Source organism: Melanerpes formicivorus, unplaced genomic scaffold (assembly GCF_026170545.1).
Source record: "Melanerpes formicivorus ecotype bairdi unplaced genomic scaffold, bMelFor1.0.p_v2 SCAF_27, whole genome shotgun sequence".
Lineage (NCBI taxonomy): Eukaryota > Metazoa > Chordata > Aves > Piciformes > Picidae > Melanerpes > Melanerpes formicivorus.
Window position 1 is genome coordinate 2,937,959 of NW_027142379.1, and position 18,581 is coordinate 2,956,539.

Here is an 18,581-nt window from a genome sequence, read left to right on the forward strand (position 1 = left end):
TTCTGCTGGGATGCCACCCAGTGGCATCAGCAGAGCAAAACACAGGGCGTGGATCCCCTTTGCCCTTCCCGACACACCGCAGGGCGGTGCTGCTCTGGGCCCACCCTCGGGCCCGCCCCGGCGGCTGTCCCGCCGCGTGGGTGGAGCCTCCGCGCGGCTAGCGGCTAGTTCCAGGCGGGGCACGCGAAGAGAGGCGCGCGCGCTGCGGGCGGCTTTGGGCACGCGGAGCGGGCCGCGTGGTGTGCGGCCTGAGGGCGGCTTTGGGCGGGCGGAGAGGGGCGCGTGGTGCGCGGCCTGAGGGCGGCTTTGGGCGGGCGGAGAGGGGCGCGTGGTGCGCGGCCTGAGGGCGGCTTTGGGCACGCGGAGGGGGCCGCGTGGTGCGCGGCCTGAGGGCGGCTTTGGGCGGGCGGAGAGGGGCGCGTGGTGCGCGGCCTGAGGGCGGCTTTGGGCGGGCGGAGAGGGGCGCGTGGTGCGCGGCCTGAGGGCGGCTTTGGGCACGCGGAGAGGGGCGCGTGGTGCGCGGCCTGAGGGCGGCTTTGGGCGCGAAGGGAGACCGGTGGGCGCGTGGGGCGAGGAGGCTGGGGGGCTGGCGGGTGAGGTAACAGAGTGGGTGTTGGCGCGGCCGTGAGGCAGCGCGGTGCGATCTTGCCCACAGGCGTGCTTCCCCCCGAGCGGAGAGGTCGCGGCAGAGGGACGGCATGGAATGAAACGAGAAGCAGGTGGGCCCTGTGGCAAGGTGGCCGGCGGGTGCGGGTTCGGATTGTGAGGGGTTTGTGAGACGGTGGCCGGGACGCGGCCTGGCCAGGGTTGCGGTGAGGGAGGGAAGATGGCGGCCGCCACGTGGTGGGGTGGGAGGAGGTAATCCATGACTCCATGGGAGCTGCCCTGTGGCCGTCTCCCTTCCTAGGCATGGAAGAACAGTGCCTTGCTAATTGGCAAAACTTTTACCCTCTTGTGGGTATTAGTCGTTGACTGTAGCAAGTAACACGCCGAGTTGGCCGTGGGGTGTTGTGTGTGGGCTTGGCCAGCTTCCCCCTTTGTGATTTTTTGGTGGACTGGTTTGACTGGTTTACTGTTTCCTGACCTTTTCCTCAATGAGCAGTTAGAGCTGAGTCTGTAAAACTGTTAACGGTTTGGTTTTTTTTCTCCCGTAGGAGCAGAGAAGGTGAAGCATGGAGATGCAGTGTGACTAGGTATGTGCTCTGTAGCCAGCTCCTGGAAGGAGGGTTTGGGGCGGCAATAACAGCGATTTGGTAATTTCTATGCAGCAGCTAAACTACTGAGACTTTTCTGTAGAGATTGAGGCGTAGCCTTGGTGTTATGTTTTTAAGATGTACTTTCTACGTTTGGTTCTTATTGACATAAAAATAGAACTGTGTAAGTTAGTGTGAGTAGGAGCAGCTGGACTTGGATGCAGATGTATTAGATACCCTGGAATCAATGATGAAATGCCTGTTGCCAGAACTTTTCCCCAGCCAAACTGGAAACATCCAAATCTACAGATTTCTTCTGTGCAGGTTGAATGTCGTTTTCAATAAGCGTTTCTCTGATTTCGTGAAGCCAGTATGAAGAGTTATCTGCAGCTGCAGGAGTAGAGGGAGATGTCAGGTTGATACTAACAGCTTTGTTTCAGAGTAGTTTACAGCTTGTAGGAGAGCATTGTACTGTTCAGTGTTTGCTGTCTTTGCATGTGTTTCCAGTAGCAATATTAAACTGCCTTAAACTCGTTTTTACAGGGGAAAAACACTGTTGAGTTGTGGTGACAGAAGAATCACACAGAGTGTTAGTGGTTGGAAGGGACCTCAAAAGATCATCCAGTTCAACCTCCCTGCCAGAACAGGATCCCCTAGAGTAGGTCACAGGAATACCTCCAGGCAGGTTGTGAATGTCTCCAGAGAAGCAGACTCCACAACCTCTCTGGGCAGCCTGTTCCAGTGCTCTATCACTCTCACAGTGAAAAAAGTTCACATGGAACCTTCTGCGCTCTGGCGTGTACCCACTGCCCCTTGTCCTATCATTGGACATCACTGAGAAGAGCCTGGCTCTGTCCTCCCTACACCCACCCTCCAAAGAAGAAGATAGGGTTAAGTTCCACAAGTGCAACTAGGAGTAACTGTGACTAGAACATCTAGTTTTTGCTTAGGGTAGGGTGCATCTGTCTAATCTTCTGGGATTGGTGAGCAGTAATACTGAAACGCTTAGCAAGCAGAGCTAGCAAAAGCTAGCTTTAGGCTAGATCTTAATTTTGCTTTAGAATTGAGAGAAATGAGCTGCCTTTATTTTTGTTTCTTAACAAAATCTGAACTTGGATCCCAAAGGAGATACTCTGCCATCCGGTCCCCTCACAAAGGGGCTGGAATGTCACTCTTGATGCCTAAAACAAGCCTTGACTGTTTCTATACAAACACAATTAGGAGGACTCGTTTATTCTGCGCTGCTTTCCGAGATCGTCTGCTCCTGTCTTTGGGCTGTTGCCAAGCCGCAAGCAATTGCAATAATGCTGTTGATAGATTAGTGGCTGTGCTGCACTCAATGTGTATCATAACTGAGCATACTGCAGTATTACTAAGTCTGAGAACATGCACCTTGAGTGGTGGCTTTTTCTGCTGTCAGGTGTGTGTGGTTGCTACAAGGTACATACTGTACTGCACAAACCAAAGGTAAGTTTAGGGAGTGCATGTGAAAGCTACAGTTGTAATTATGCCTATATAAAGTACTCAAATGTATTCATGAGCCAATAAAGAGACATCAACTTTGACTGCCAGTGTTGCTTCTTCCTTACAAGACTACTGATAACCAAGATAAATCACATGGTGATAACAAACGGGTGGAAGCTTAAGATAAGCAAAGGCAAGGTGGATTGCCTGTGCGGTGTTTACAGCTGCCTTAGAGCACAGCAACAACAGATGGTCATTCAGAAGGCCAAAGCTTGGCTCTGCAGGAGCAATTAGAGGTACAATAACATAATCACTGTTGGATGGCCGTGCTCCAAGGCTTTTGAAAGGACAAGATCTCTCAGATTTAAGCTACTGGGCAGGGAATGGAGGGGTATTCGGGAGTAAAAGGTACCACCACCACCCCCCAGAAGACATCAGCCACCTGGGGCACCACTGGAACCTAGAATGGTGATAATTTTCTTCTCTTACCTCTGGTTTTGCCCCATTCTTTTCTCTGACAAAAGCTACATAATCGTCTACTGGTGTCAGTTTCCCTTCAGTTTCACTGAAGAGCTTCCTATGAATCCTTCCTCTAAGGTTGTGTCACAACTTGGCAGATGAGGGGGCATTCCTGTCTGAAGTGGATGGGGGTGGAATTGTGGACATGTAATGACAACACAAACTATCTCTAAGGAAGTTATTTCCAATGATCGTGTTAGTCACACTATGGAAAAGATTGGTAGGGAGATTAGGGAGCTGTCATAGGAAATGTTCTCATTTGTGTGGGGTTTCTTCAGCATGTACACTTCCTGCCATGTCCAAGGTATAGCTGAAGGTATATTCTGTGGAGCTATAATAAGTGGTACTACACCTGTTTAATTGGTGGTGTGTGATTACTCTTCAAACAGCTGTGTACAACCTGATCCTATGGCATCTTCACTGCTTGGGGTTCCAGGTTTGTGGCTGCCAAGCCTGGTAGCCAGCAGTTGTGTGTACTGGGATTTTCCTTTTCTGTAAGAGTGGACAGTAGCAACCTTGTGCCTCTACAGAGAAAAACCCACATCTCTTGTACTAGGGTGGTTACTTGCCGATCTTGTGCAAGGAAATGCTGGGCAGTAGCCAGGGGAGCTACTGCATTTCGGACAAGGGAATGCTGCCACTGGGTGTGGTTGCTGTCCCGCAGACACCCCAAAGTGGCTTGCTCAGGTTTTCAAATTAATTTGTGATTCGTTTTGACCTCATGAAAAGCAGGGGTAGGCAAGCAAGTAGGAAGAAGCTGCAGCAGGCTTGAGGATCAGTTTCTGCAATGTATTAAAACAACACAGACTAGGATGTAAAGGTCTGGAGAGAAGTTTTTTTCTGTTGTGGTTACTGAATTGATACTGAAAAATTAAGGCTTTTCAGCACTGATAAAATTTCATTTGTTAACCCAATTCCTTTGAATTTTAACCTTTTGAATCAGCAGCTGCCTTTTAAATCTCTTTTAACAATTTCAGTGTGTAACAACTGTATTGTCATTTGACCTGATTGCCCTTTGAAGATCGACTGTTTTTTTGTCTGCTTCCTATAAGGGAGAATCCTTTTATATGAAACTTTACCTTGGTCAACAAAGTAGCTGTTCTGCTAGTGTCAGCCAGGTGGTGAGGTCACTGATAATTGGACCTGAATAGATTGGCATAGTGGCTTCATCTGGCCTGCAACTCAGGTTTGTGAGTGCTTCAGTTCTTCATCAAATATTTAGAACCTGGAAAGATGAAACTGGATTTGCATAAAGAGAAGGAAGAAATAAGATTATGGTCAAATGTAAAAGTATGAATGTAATGTTTTCTGTGGGTATCTCTTAGTTGAGTGCTCAAGTTATGTGGCCTTTCCTATGAAGCTTTCTATCAGCATCTGCTCTCATACAGCATAGTGAAATCTGCCTTGTTACTTGAGTACAATAGAGAGATTCTTACAAGATGTGGCTTAGGATGGCTTGGTTTTCATTCTTAAAATTTGATTCCCAGTTCCCAAAGAATTTTTTCTATCTTCAAGTCTCTTCCTGTTGTATCTTAGCTCTTCCCTTTGTAGATGTTCCTTGGTTTTCTGCACCCCGTTCCATCCAGTGTCTGAGAAAATAACCCAGAGTTCATATACTTAGAAAATACTTTCAGGAGCATACTTTTTTACTTGAGAAAGCTCACATGAAGTTTTACCCTGTGGATGTTCCTGCAGCATCTGCTTGTATATCATCCACAGGAGTAATATATACAAGCTGTAGTCAGTGTGGCAGTTTTTATTAGGTACTTTTACATCATCAGGCTCATTGAACAAAAATCAGAATGGCATAACATAAAGACAACATTCTGTGTTTGAAACTGAAAAGGCATGCTCTCTGCTTAAACACATAGTGCAACATTTTAAAATCTAAGAAAGCATCCTATTAAACTAATGAGCTACTGCACTACTACTGCATTTAGTATGCAGACCTGATTTTCACACACCCCACCCCACACACCCTCACCTCTTTCTGTGGTGCAGTTTCTGAATATGATTTCCCCTGTACACAATAGATGTATTGCACTATATAGTCTACTTGCCACAAGTCAAAATCATGGGTCTTGATGGTACACAGATACATTTTGACAGGTTTACTTACACTTTAATTCAAGGGGTTATGTATGAGTAAAAACAAAAATGGTTTTAAAGTTCACTAGCCAAGTGTGTCACATAGATCTAACGCTATGTAGTCACAGTACTATGATTTTTTGACATGTTTTAAAGTATTTCACGCTATTTCAAATAGTGTGGAATTACAGAGAATGAAAATATATTAAAAGCACCACATGTACTTGTTTAGCACCAGTTCCAACAAGTATTAACTAGTCATGACCCTTGAAAACCTAATTTGAGGTTGGAAAGAAATGAAGGGCCAAGTCTTCAATTGTGTGTGCTCTGTGTAATATCATCACCACTTCTGTATGCAAATGGAGCTGTCTTGCCTCTTTGTTACACCACCAGAGAGACACAGAACCGCACAGAAATGAATGCCCGCTCACAACAGGAATACATGCATCCCACTGTTCACAAAAGGCCCGCAACACTGTCACAGCCAGGGTATCTGGGGATAAGGAAACAGTCACTGGTGGTCACAGTTTGCACAGTTACTATGAGGTGACACATCTGCCACACTTGCCACATGGAGTGTTTCATGGCCCACAGAGCTTTTGTTTTGTGTTTGTACGAAGCATGTTTGTTCATGTAAATAGAACATGCAGGCAGAATGACCTTGGACAGGGAAGGCAGAAGTATCGCTGAACTTTGTAGTCTCCCTCTTGACTGCAGTTAGTTCCAGATACTTTCAAGCATGATAGCTGTTAGTATTGCACTAGGAAGGTGATTACTCTTTGGGTTCTGTGTGCTAAGTTCAGTGGTGTGGCCCTTTGTAAGAGTATAATAAATTGGCTTATATTTGTCCTGTACACCAAGAGTAACTGTTTATTAGTGCAATTCTGTAATAAACCAGTAGGGTTTCCATAGTGTGGGGAACAGTATCTCTGAAGGAATTAAATGGAATCAAGATGTGTCAATACCTCAGAAGTCATTGAAAACTATCTGTCACCTTTCCTGTAAGACCAGTCTGAACCAGTTTAAGACTTTATAGACCTTTGTAGACAGATTTTGGCTCAGCATCTCCAGTATTTGCAGTGTACGTGCTTAAACCTCTCCTGTAGGATTGACAGAGGCTTAGTGTTACTTGAATAAAGTCCTCCAAAATCAGCAACAAGATTGGGATGTTTGTTAGTCTGATGCTGTACTGACAGCTACTGGGAAATAAGAAAAGTAAATGCTCTTCAAAATGTTGTAGGTACTAAAAGATCTGAATTTCAGAAAGAAGACAAATATTTATTTAGAGGAAATTAAATAAGAGCTCTGATCTAGCTCTTCCAGCTGTGCAGCAGTTTTATGGGGAACCTAACTACTGTGCTAGCTGTTTTTACTTGGGAATGTACTTTATGCCCACTAAGCTTTGAGAACATTTATCAGAATCACTGGGAAGCTGATTATTGACAATTATTTTCTGTCTTAACATTTAAGTACATACTTGGAATTGCTTACTACAAATGATCTCAGGCAGTGAAGCAGGTCAAAAATAGAGGGCTGAGTGTGAGATCAGAGGAATAAGACAACAGTCAGGAACTGATTAACTAGACTGAAGATTAATTTTGAGATCTGTAATTCTAGAGAAGCTCAGAACATAAATAGCTTGGAGCTACTACAGCCTTCCTGTGGGCAGTGAACCTGACAGTGAGCTCTCCAGCTGTCCTGCTCCAATGTTACTCTAAGCTGGCTATCACTTTTCCTCTTATCTTGGATGCACGATAACTTGTACATAAACTTCCTTAATGCAGAGAGATTTTATCTGGATAGTAATCCTTAACTGGAAAGGTTGTATGTATACAGCTTGGATTTAACAAAAAGAAAAACACAGGAATCAGGAAAATGTGTGTTTCCACCCACTGTGGACCCCAGCTGTGCACTGTCTGTGCTGATCCAGTTGTCCTGACTCAAACTTTCCTGACAAAGTTTGGGTTTTGTCATGGATGTTCATAGTTTGGTCACACTTTTTATCCAGGGTACAAAAGAGGATACTTTAGTATAGACACCTGGAGAATCTTTCACACCACAGCCATAGCCCCAGGAGGTCACACCATATACAACCCAGCTTTCCCCTGGACGTTCACACATCAGTGGTCCACCACTGTCTCCTTGACAGCTATCAACACGTTTCTGTTCCTGGATGTTTCCAGCACAGAGCATTCTTCCTGTGAATCTTCTTTTGTAACGCTCTTCACATATTCTCTTGGGAAGTAAGGGAATGGCAGCCTGTTGTAGTGTTCTTGAATAAGCCCTTCCTGAAAAGAGGACCCAAATTACTGTCTTGTTATGATGACTGGTCTTGGAAACATAAATACTATTTCATTCAATTTTTGCTTTCAGTCCTGTGAGTCATTAAATAAAAACAAGCTTAAATACTGAAAAAAATATACTGTGGATCAAAGATAACATGAAGTCCTACATAATGTGAATATGAAATAGAGGGTTGGCTTTTAAATCCTGGTAATTTCTGTATACCAGAGAACTAATGGGATTGAATAAGCAGTGCTCTGCTTGTAAAATGTCAAGACTTCAATCATTTGGCTTTTTTCAGTTGCTTGCACATCTTTTTCAGTTGGAAACATGGAAAATTAAAGCCAGTGCTGAGAGTTGCTTAAAGTAAAATAGTAATACTTGTAATTGTGATTCATACAGTAGGTTTGAAATTTCAGCTGAAGTACTGAGATGATGTAATTTCTTACTGTAATTAAAGTCAATTATTGCAGTGGCTAATGTTTCCTTAAATAGATGTCCAGAGTAAACAGTACTGCAGAACTTTCAGTGAACTGTGTAAAATGATGGACAAAGCCAGGTAATGAATTAGGAACTGTTTCAGCAAAATCCCTACCATACAAGTCCTATCTCCTTTACAGTGACCCAGACATCTGTGCACACAGACGAAGAGCTGATACTTGGCCTTGCCTCCTTGTCTCCTTGCCAGTTGGAATGAGTCAGGGGAACAAAGGCTCAAGTGTGGTTGCTGTCTTGCTGTGTATTCAGCACCATAAAAACATGAAAGTAAAACACAGTTATTAATTTATAAAACGTTTAAAGGACAAAGGCCTTTGAAGAGGAAAAATCTTATACTGACCTAAAAGGTGACTAAATAGTTTGCTCCAGATGTCTGGATTGCAGATTGCTCTGTGACTCCTGTAAATTCTGACAAGATGTTCTCTTACTTAGATCTAACTGCTGATGGAAAAATGTCATCAGTAACAAGGGAGACTGAAGATGTTCTTTGGAAGTCTATTGTGTGTGTATTTTCCATCCATTTTTCTGTTGAAGTAGTGTAATTGACATAATCTTTCAAAATATGCATCATACCTACCTTAGAAACCTTCAGTGTGTTAGAACTGTTAGTTGTGTTTTGAGGCGGTGATAAGTTGCTGTGCAGGGTGTGCCTGGCAACAAATAAGCTTTTCATTCATGTTTGTCAGGCTTAAAGAAGCCATTTTACTGTGGTTTAGAGTGACATGGTTAATCACCACTTTTCAAATGCAAACTAAATTCAGCAAATAAAGTGTTGTCATTCCTGGTTAAGGATCAGTAAAGAAAACATTCCTCTATATAAGAAGAGTACAAATGGTCCATTTTGAGCATTTTCTTATATTTAATACTGGAGTTGTTTGAGGAGGTGGTGAGGTTTTGTTTTTAAATAAGCAGCCTAAGTTAATGAGAGTGGTGGCTGGAAATCATTGAAAAATTTTACCTGTGTCACCCCATCCAGTGATATAACAGTTTGGAGCAGTTTTCTGTGGTCTTTCTCTCCTTAATGGCAAACAAGCAGGTAAGACATGGGTACTGAACCTGGCACACTGTTCCTCTGGCCCCTGGAGCCTCACCAGTGCAATATCATAGTCAGTGCTGTCAGGCCTATACTCTTTATGCATCACAATCTGTTGGACTCCAATTTCTTCCTCATATTCTTCTGGTACCAGTGTGTGGTAGTCTCCAACTCGCACAGCATAGTTCCGAGTGTTGTTGCCATACCTAAGATTGAGGTGAACACAAAGAGGGCTGGCTTATGCAAAATCAGATCCTAAGCCTGCAGACAGATTTGATCAGGCTATTTAGTAAGAATGAGACAAACTGACATCAAAATAAAAACCTGAGTACTAACATTGTGATGTTCCAAATAATTGCTAAAATAATAAGAAGTTTGCTTTGTAAGTTGGTTGAGAAGTGCTAGAGGCTTAGATAACTTAATAAACACATTTTTATGTTAACTGAAATTATAAGGAAAGCAAAGCATATATGCATCACAGGCACCTGTTGTCAAAGTGACAGGAGGCCTGTAAATCATAGACTTGCTTTGCAGGCAGTATGGCCCCAGTTTCTTCCGTGTCATGGACTAAGTGGTAAATATCTTGGAGATCATTACTGTGGCTGAAATAACAAATTTCAGTGCATGCCTTTGGAGATTTTTGGATTACAGGACACAAACCTTCTCAGGAAAATGCAAACAAGAGAGTAGTGTTGGGTACACTTATTTTCAAACCTGGCTAAGCTAACCCAAATATTTTTCCTTTGACTTATCCCTTTTCCTCGCAGCTTTCAACAGGAAATTCATAATACATGTGCAGAAAATACCCTACTGTGTCCTGTCACCTTCTAACCTATGATTGTTCTTTTTATACCCTCTAGCAATGTTCTGATCTCCATAGCCTACCAAAGCTTAGAGGACCAGCAGACTAAGCAGGAACATTACAGATTTCTTCTGAACAATATATAGCTGTACCACTGAATATTTGTTCTAATTGTGGGTTGTGTGCCTGGTAACCTGCAAAGCTTTCCATGTCAAATTCTGCACATCTCCATCAGATGTTCTATCAGCAAAACATCACCTCTAGGCTTACAAGGACAGTTAGTTGCAGGCTCTTACCAAACATCTTTTCACCTGAAGTGAGGAGTAGTGAGAAGGAGTGCTTTCCTGTCAGCCATAGATCAGATAATACAGTAGAAAACTTGCTACATCCTTGATTTTGACAAGAGGAACGGTTCCTTTAAATAGGTTCCTCCTGGGTTGGTGTGTTATGGATGATGGTGATTTTTTTAGCAAAATAATGAAGAGATTCAGGAAAATGTATGTTAATTAAAAGTCCTGATTTTAAACACTTAATAGAATGAGAAGTGCTGTTTTTCATGCAGAAATATGAAACTTTAATAGCTACAAGGCTTCTAGTGAAAAGCTTAATAAGTAGTCATTGCACAGACTTAGGTATTTCTGTGCACATTCACACACATAAGGCTTTCTTAAACTTTTTTTCATCAGTAGACAATTACATTTCTTCCTCTGTAGTACCTGGTACTTGCCAGATGTGGAAATACTGTAATACAGGATCAGTACATTTAAAAAGGTAAAAAAATCTAGCTTAGGGGTGTCAAGAATTTTAATTCTGCTTTCTACTTCCTAGTATCTTACTAGGTATTTGGTTCTTCTGTCCTCATGGTCTCTAGTTATCAAAATACAACTACCAAGCCCTTATTGAAGTACACATGGGCATTCAGGAATGCCTAAAGAAACATTTCAGTAAGAGCTATATTACTAGAACAGTGCACTGGTTGAGTAATACAGTGTTTTCTAAAATGACATCATGGCCATTATAGTTTCCTTTTCTATGCTTCATTTCTAATTATCCAAAGTTGGGTTTTTTTTAATGTATAGACCTCTATAGCTGTCAGAACCACTCCGGACAGCACTTACTAATAGGTGGGTTATAAAAGGAAAAACAAACATTATTTGGTCTTAAATGATAGTTTGTGAAATTACAGAAATGAATAATGCTGACATACTACTGGAGTTGTGCAAAAATTGTATTTAACTTTTGTCCATGGTGGAGATGAGCCCACTTTTGTTACTTAAGCAGTGGTCCAATTTCCAGGATATGAGAAACGGTATACTGGCCTTTCTCTTGTCTATCTGTGGAAAGTATGTGAAGAAGCTGCTTGATCTATAGATAGCTCTTGAAAACCTAGCCCCTTAAAATCACACTGAGATCATTAGAAGTTCAATCCAATCTAGAGCTAAAGGTGCCTTCTCTCTTTTACAGTAAATAGTAGTGCGCCCACAGGCTGTTGGAGCTGCATGCTCACATCTAGGTTACACTGTTTTAAATGCAGCGTCCAGGGCAAAACAATACTTGGGGGTGGGTGTGGTTGGGGGTTTTGGTGTGTTTTTGTTGTTGTTTTGTTTGTTTGTTTTACTTGAAGGGGAAAGAGGTCGGTTTGTAGGATTTTTTAAATGAAAGACCAACTCTTTGGAACAGTTTTCAGTGGGCTTGAACTGGAACATTTTTTGCCTATGCCCAGAACAACACAATACTTTGAAAGTACCCTTCACTGCTGGAGACCTACCGTTTAAAACAATGTGCAGCAGTAAGGACCCAGCAGCTGCTGATGAGAGTAGCACCACACAAGAGCCTTCCATCACCATGAGAAGACTTCAGTCGGAGTGCAACCTGCCATGGCCAGCCACCCCTAAAGAGGATATGAGACATTGCCTTTGTGGTACAACAATGGAAAAGTAAGGTAGCTTGTCAGTTACCTTGAGTTTAAATCCTTCTTAGTTTTTTTGACTGACATAACTTGCAAACCACATTATTTGTTGAGTGGCAGCTGAGAATGCCTTTATATTCATGCAGCATTGAGAATTCCATTTAACAGTGGTCAGGACTACTTTACAGATAGTTTGGGCATCCAGCACTCTGAGTGCTTCCTCCCACTGTCAATTATTTCAATTTTCCCTTCTCAGATTGCATTCATTGTGCCAAAAATACATTCTATGAGTTCCTTGCCAAATACCATTCAAGTCAACAAACCAGAAATTTCCTGTCAACTGGAGAGGGGAAAGAAGGGAATTTCTTGAAAAGCTTAACTTTGCATCCTTTCCTGTCTGCACTCAGATCTTTGTCTTGTTTAAAAAGGGAAGCTGGCAACACAAGATGTCTAAGGCAGCTGTAGAAAGCACCTTTTGTTAGCCTATGATCATCTGGTTTATATTGTAGATCTGGGATACATATTTGCAGGCCTGTGCAGACAGGATGAACTCTTTTTCTCCCATTTAACAGATTAGCAAAATATGGAATCAGAGGGAGAGAGAGATGCACCAGAAAGCAACAGCAACATCCAAGAAATAGCATCAGGCAAGCTTAGGTGTTTCTGAGTACTGTCAACTTAAATAGATGTGCTGGAGTACAAGAGCTGCCCAAGATCTCATCTCAGAGTTGCCAGTGCCAAATGTTTTAAATTCAGGTGAAGGAATTTCCTCCCTATAAACATAGAACAATGTAGACATTTTTTACTTCTGGAAGATAGGATTCAGTATGTCTTTCCAAAGTGGGATAGTTCAGCTTTGGGTTTTCTGGCATGTATATAAGGGTCCAGCTCCTTTTAGAACTTTGTCTTAATGACTTCTTGTGACAATGAATCCTTTTCTGACATTGTTTATCTGTTCCTTTCCTTGATTTTTGAAGTCACCTAAAGTCCCTGTGGTTATTTATTACAGGATCAAGGGTCTTGCTCAGACTTAATTGTACAATCCATTGTTTATCACTGTTTCGTTTCATCTAATGTCCTTTGTACGCATACTCTGAGACAGTTCTTTTTCTGTACAATGCATTATTTATTACTCTCATCTTATTACTGAGGTAAGTAATCCTACTTTGCTCTGTCTGACTGCAAGTCAGTATTTTTCTGGGCTCCCTCTCCTTAGTGTTCTTTGATGCTCCTCCACTTAGGCAGTGTTTGTTTTGAAATGGGTTGTTTGATGCTGTGCATAAATTTTGAAATATACTTTGAGTATATTTCTGCTGCTACCTCATGACAAGCCAAAAGAAAAACAAACCTACAGTGAAACTATAAATTAGGCAAACCTCTCACAGCAAATATATCTCTTGGAAGCTTTATATTCAGAAAGACTTGTCTTTACCAAATATTTACCGTAAGGAATTTTTCCCTCCAATTATTCGCTTTTGTCGACGATGGAGCAACCTCAATCCACAAACAGATGCAAGAGAATCTAAAACAGAAAGGGAGATAAAGATGTTATTAAACTCAAAATGAAAAGTAGCCAATCTTCAATGAGATTTAACTGAAAAGCAACTACAAAGGCTGTAGTCTCATGGTAGTTTTTAACTACTAAATTTTTCTCAGACATGGTGTAAGCAAAAAGGATTTCCCACCACTTTTGTCCCTGGAACTCTTGACAGAACTGTTTCCTCTGTGCTGTGGGATTTTTTACCTCCATCTCTTCCTACTGTGACAGTTTCCCATCCAAACCTGTTGGTCTGCTACATACAACAGGGCTTCACCTTTATTGCTGTTCCCCAGGGCCTTCTTGCTTAGGTGGTCGCAGATAACCCCTGCGTCCTCACTGTGCCGGCAGTTGTGCATCCCAATGTCCTGCTTAATGCAGTCAGCCAAGGATCTCTCACTTCCTGTACATTTCACGTTATCCACATGGATTGGGCCTTTGCCCTCCCCAAAATATGCCATTGTCCTTGCTCTAGCCGGACCTCTGGAGACAGAGCATATATTTTATTAAGCATTTTGAGGCATTATTCTTCATTTTACTCAGATGAAATACTTCAGAGAGTAGCAAAATACATTGAAGTGTTATTCTGGGTGTGTCTGAACTATGAGTTTACAAGTCAGTTAACAGCAATTTACTGATACTTCATTGTATATACTGGATAGCAGGTAACTCAAGTGTTGCCCTACATCATAGCTTTCCATTTTGAAGGCTATGTGATAACTGCATGTTGTAAAGGTCAGTACTTCTATGCATACAGAAGGGTAACAGCATGTAGAGTGGAATGCTGGAGTAGAGCCATAAATTGCCCATAACCATATAAAAATGTAAAAGTCATACATACAAGCTTCCTCTTTTTTCTCACTGGCATACAGAAAGCCTTGCCCGTTTGCATTTTGTTACCACATAAGTGAAGGATAGGCAGGCAGGTTATCTAAGTAGGTAATGTTGTAGGAATTGTAAAATGTAGGAATGTAGGAATTGTAAAAAGCCAGTATCTGTAAAAAGAAGTATCTGACACAGATATCACAAGGTCAACAGTCTGTTGATAGACCAAGGTCAACATTTTTAATTTCCATGGCTTTATTTACCAGATAATCCAAAGCCTTAACTGACTTTGGAACCAGTAGAGGACAATCTGCCTAATGAGTTTCATATGATTTAACTTGTCAATCATAAGCAATGTGATTCTTCTTGCTCCAAACATTTGAATGATACTCTGACTACAGACAATGAACAACAAATGTCCAGCTCTCCAATACCTTCCTTGGCTTAAAAGATAAATTTCAAAGAGTACTCTGATAGCTTTCAGGTCGCATATGCAAATATTCTAGGTGAAAGAGATGTAGAGAGACATACAGAGACGTAGGTGAAGGAGGGAACTTAGTGCATTTGGATTGTAATCATGCATTGACATGAGACTGAACTGCAGAGACTCTTCTTGTGTTTATATGAATCCACTAAAATGGAAGTGCTAACAATCTCTTTACAGATTCTATCAAAATATTTCTGTATGTTAAACCAAATCACATAGTAAATAAATACATGAGGAAAGGTATGTGTTCTCTTAGTGTTTGTCTCGCTACAAGTCTCCAGTTTTAAGGCAGTCTTTTCTTCCATTTGTAATAATAGATAGATTACTTTTTTTTTTTTTTTAAGGAATATAATTCTCTCATAGGAAAGACTTGAGGATGAAACAGCATTGTGAAGGGAGTTAAATGATGCTGTTCAGTTTTGTGATCAGTCTTAATCATCACTGATATCAGCTTCAGTGTTAGATGCTTTTTGAATTAATCCCAGGAGAAGGTCATAATGTGTTTATTCCTAAAGAAATAATTGTCATCAACCCTCATGCTCAGGTACATGAACCCAGAAGCCCCAGCCTTGCTGTGGAACAGTCATGTCACTGCTGAAAATAATTTAAACTTCAGCAGATAGACCTGTGCATGATCTTCTAGGCCCAGAAGCAATTCCAGCTCATTAGTGAGATAACAGCATAGTCAGGTTTGTGGAATGCAACTGTCTAGATGTAGAGTCACCAAGACCAAACATTTACAATAAGCTTTCTGAATTTCTGGAACCTAGTTTTAGATTTGTAAAATGTGTCTACCCCTAGTCTTCAGGAAGCATGTGCTGTGTTGTATCATATCATCTTAACTCCCCCATTCTGAGATGATACAAATTGAAAACCCAGCCAACTGTTTGTCCTTGCAGTAACTTAAAAACGCAGTGGGGTAAGGGGTTGAGTTTGATCATCTGAGGGAGATACACGAAAGGCCAGAGAGGCTGAGGATGAGCAGACTAAATAAATGATTCAGTGGAAGACAGTACAAGTCAAGTTTTATAGTTTTGAAGCTACAGTCATCTACTATTTATAAATGTGCTGTACTAAATGAGTACCAGACTGTTTTAAAAGGCAGGTATTATGTGTTCAGACATAATTTGATTATACTCAGCTGCACAAGCTTTACATTGTTGGATACAGCAAGCAGATAAAATGATTTGTATTTTTTAAGCCCAGATTTCTTTACAGATATATTCAGAGAAGACATTTCACTAATTTCCTGTTGGATTTCATTAGAGTTTAAATAATTTTCAGCTCTTATTAGTTCTGCTATTTATATGTCTACCATCTAGTTGTGTTATCTTTAGTGCTCTTACGTATCAAAAAACATTGTTTATAAATGATGTAAGCCTGATTAAGTGACTTAGTTCAAAAGTGACACATACATTACAGTGGTTTTAATTAGACGGTGTTTTTGTCCTGTCAGATCTATTCCTATATAAAATGAAGCATATTGAAATTGCTGTCATGCAGGCTGAAGCCATAATCCTTGATATAATAGTTTTATCAAATCTGCAAGCTACATCAAGTTCAGCTAGGTCAAAAACTGAAGTTAAAAACCCCATGAAACTAGGAATTCAGTAACTGCTGTGCCTACATCTGAATCTGCAGAAAGCATATCCACATCTTGTGACAATGGACACTGACCTGTGGCTGTATTTCATAAAAATATTGACAGTTATGGTCAATCCTGTAAGGATTTCAAAGTCATAATTAAGATTTCTAAAAGATATATTCACAACATGCAAACTGCAACTTCCAATGAGAACAGATTCAGAACTATTTTTAAAAATACCACCATTACCTCTGAAAGTTTAGCTAAATTCCAGTCTAGGTTCTAAAAATGTCTATTTTATTTGCCACTTAAGTTACCAGACTGTGATAGGATTTTGAATATTAAAACTCCTTTTCCCAGTTATGTTAGTTAATGAATACTCCTTTTGAGGACATAGCCTACTGCTTGTTATACAAACAGAATTTTCAATGAGAATACCAAACAGACAACTTTTAAAAGGCATATATTACGTTATCAGACATATGTTGATGATAGTTGGTTTCAGAAACTTAACATTTTTAGATACAGCAAACAGATAACTTGAAAAACAGCTTAATGAGTTTTCTTACTTGTAGCCAAGCTGTCGACAGACTACAGCTGCATCCTTATCAGACCATCCATCATCACAAATTGTGCCCCATTGGCCATTGATAAAAATCTCTACACGTCCTTCCTTCTTATTCTCACCATCCATCAGCCTGATGGGAGGACCTGGGAATAAATAACTGCTGTCAACTCAAAACAACCGAGGCAAGAACTAGTACTTTAGGTCAGTTTCATCACATGCAGTATATAGGGTCAGCTGATGTTTATGTTCGACAAGTCTAATATCAGCTGTTAAAGTAGTCCTATTTTTCCTGGCTGACAAAACAAAGCAGTTTGTACAGATTGCAAGACAAATACAAAATATACTGTATTTTGAGTTTTAGATTTTGTCTGGTTCCTTGATTTCAAATAAATACAGTACATAGCTTGGAATTAGACCACAATGTGCATAGAACAGTCTCCCTCTAATTGCAGAAAACCTGAGATAATTTGATGTGATAGCAATGCAAGCTGGACCCATTTTCCTTGCAGAAACTGTATGGGTGAGTTTAACTATCCCTCAGTTCATATATCCATTCTCAAACTGGTTGCTACCACTACTTTTAACCACTGTCAGCAAACAAAGTGCAGCTCTGTGTTGAACTTCAGTTATGACTTAGTGTTACACATGCTGCTCTGTAGTAGACTTTGTGCAGTAGCAGGGGGCCTACAAGAAAGCTGGTGAAGGACTTTTTAGGGTGTCAGGTAATGATAAGACTAGGGGGAATGGAACAAAAATATAAATGGGTAGATTCAGATTTGATGTTAGAAAGAAATTCTTCACCATGAGGGTGGTGAGACACTGGAACAGGCTGCCCAGGGAGATGGTAGAAGCCTCATCCCTGGAGGTTTTTAAGGCCAGGCTGGATGTGGCTCTGAGCAACCTCATGTAGTGTGAGGTGTCCTTGCCCATGGCAGGGGGGTTGGAACTAGATGATCCTTGAGGTCCCTTCTAACCCTAACAATTCTATGATTTTATGTTCTACAGCATGTTGTTCTAGATTAATGTGACATTATTTTTCTGTCAATTCACAATGATTGCTTATTCAGATATGTTCATAATACAAAATCTCACTGATGGAAATAAGTTTAATTAGTTCTGGTTTGTTCAGTGCTTGGCCTTTTGAATCACGAGGCAAAGTACATAGCTGGTTCTTAGATTGCAAGCAATGCAAGGAGCCTTAAACCTGTTAGGAATTTCTCTGAAACCTGTTTATAATGTTTATGTGAGAATCATCACTTTCTACATCTTTTAGTATGTCATACTTTATAATCCTTAGTACACTAATGAGAGTTTCTATTTTAGAATAATTGGAAAGACTGTTCCTTCTTTTTCTAACTTGTTCCTTCTTTTTCTAACTTGTTCCTACTATTTCCTAAATCTGTAAGGATGAGAAATTACTTGTGTTCTTAAATGAAGTATTATTTTGAGAAATTTGCATTTGATACTTAATCCAGATTAGTTTTGGCTATGACTAACTTTTGAATACCAAATATTACTCTGGATCAGAGTTAGTTAAATCTGACCTCATTCATTAATTAAAAGAGGAAAGATTCAAAGCCAAAACTGAAGTCAGTTTGCTTCAAATGTCATTTATAGCATATAGATCATACTGGAGTTCATACTGCCTGGACGGGTACATGAATTAACTTCACCACTTTTCTCTTTAGCTGCATTGTCATCATCTTACATACTAAACAAATGTTCTAGTTATTGTAGCATGTTCTATTTCCTTTTTACTGTTCCTTAATGTCTGTGTTGCCTCAAGTCAT

At 40.9% G+C, this 18,581-nt stretch overlaps 1 protein-coding gene and 1 non-coding gene across 2 annotated transcripts in view; one reads left to right on the forward strand and one right to left on the reverse strand.

Annotated features, from left to right (window-relative positions):
* The first annotated feature begins 861 nt into the window (after window positions 1-861).
* LOC137449034 (small nucleolar RNA SNORA24) lies at window positions 862-990 on the forward strand. The gene has a single exon (XR_010989305.1). It is a non-coding gene; the product is annotated as a small nucleolar RNA SNORA24 (small nucleolar RNA).
* A 3,927-nt stretch (window positions 991-4,917) lies between these two features.
* Window positions 4,918-18,581, reverse strand: part of PRSS12 (serine protease 12) — a 32,069-nt gene continuing 18,405 nt past the window's right edge. Inside the window, exons 8-13 of the mRNA XM_068153932.1 lie at window positions 16,793-16,934; window positions 13,604-13,809; window positions 13,233-13,311; window positions 11,649-11,771; window positions 9,004-9,284; window positions 4,918-7,552 (exon numbers count right to left, since the gene is read on the reverse strand). Coding sequence (XP_068010033.1) covers window positions 7,245-7,552; window positions 9,004-9,284; window positions 11,649-11,771; window positions 13,233-13,311; window positions 13,604-13,809; window positions 16,793-16,934 — 1,139 coding nt within the window. The 3' untranslated portion in view covers window positions 4,918-7,244. The remainder of the gene's footprint in view (window positions 7,553-9,003; window positions 9,285-11,648; window positions 11,772-13,232; window positions 13,312-13,603; window positions 13,810-16,792; window positions 16,935-18,581) is intronic.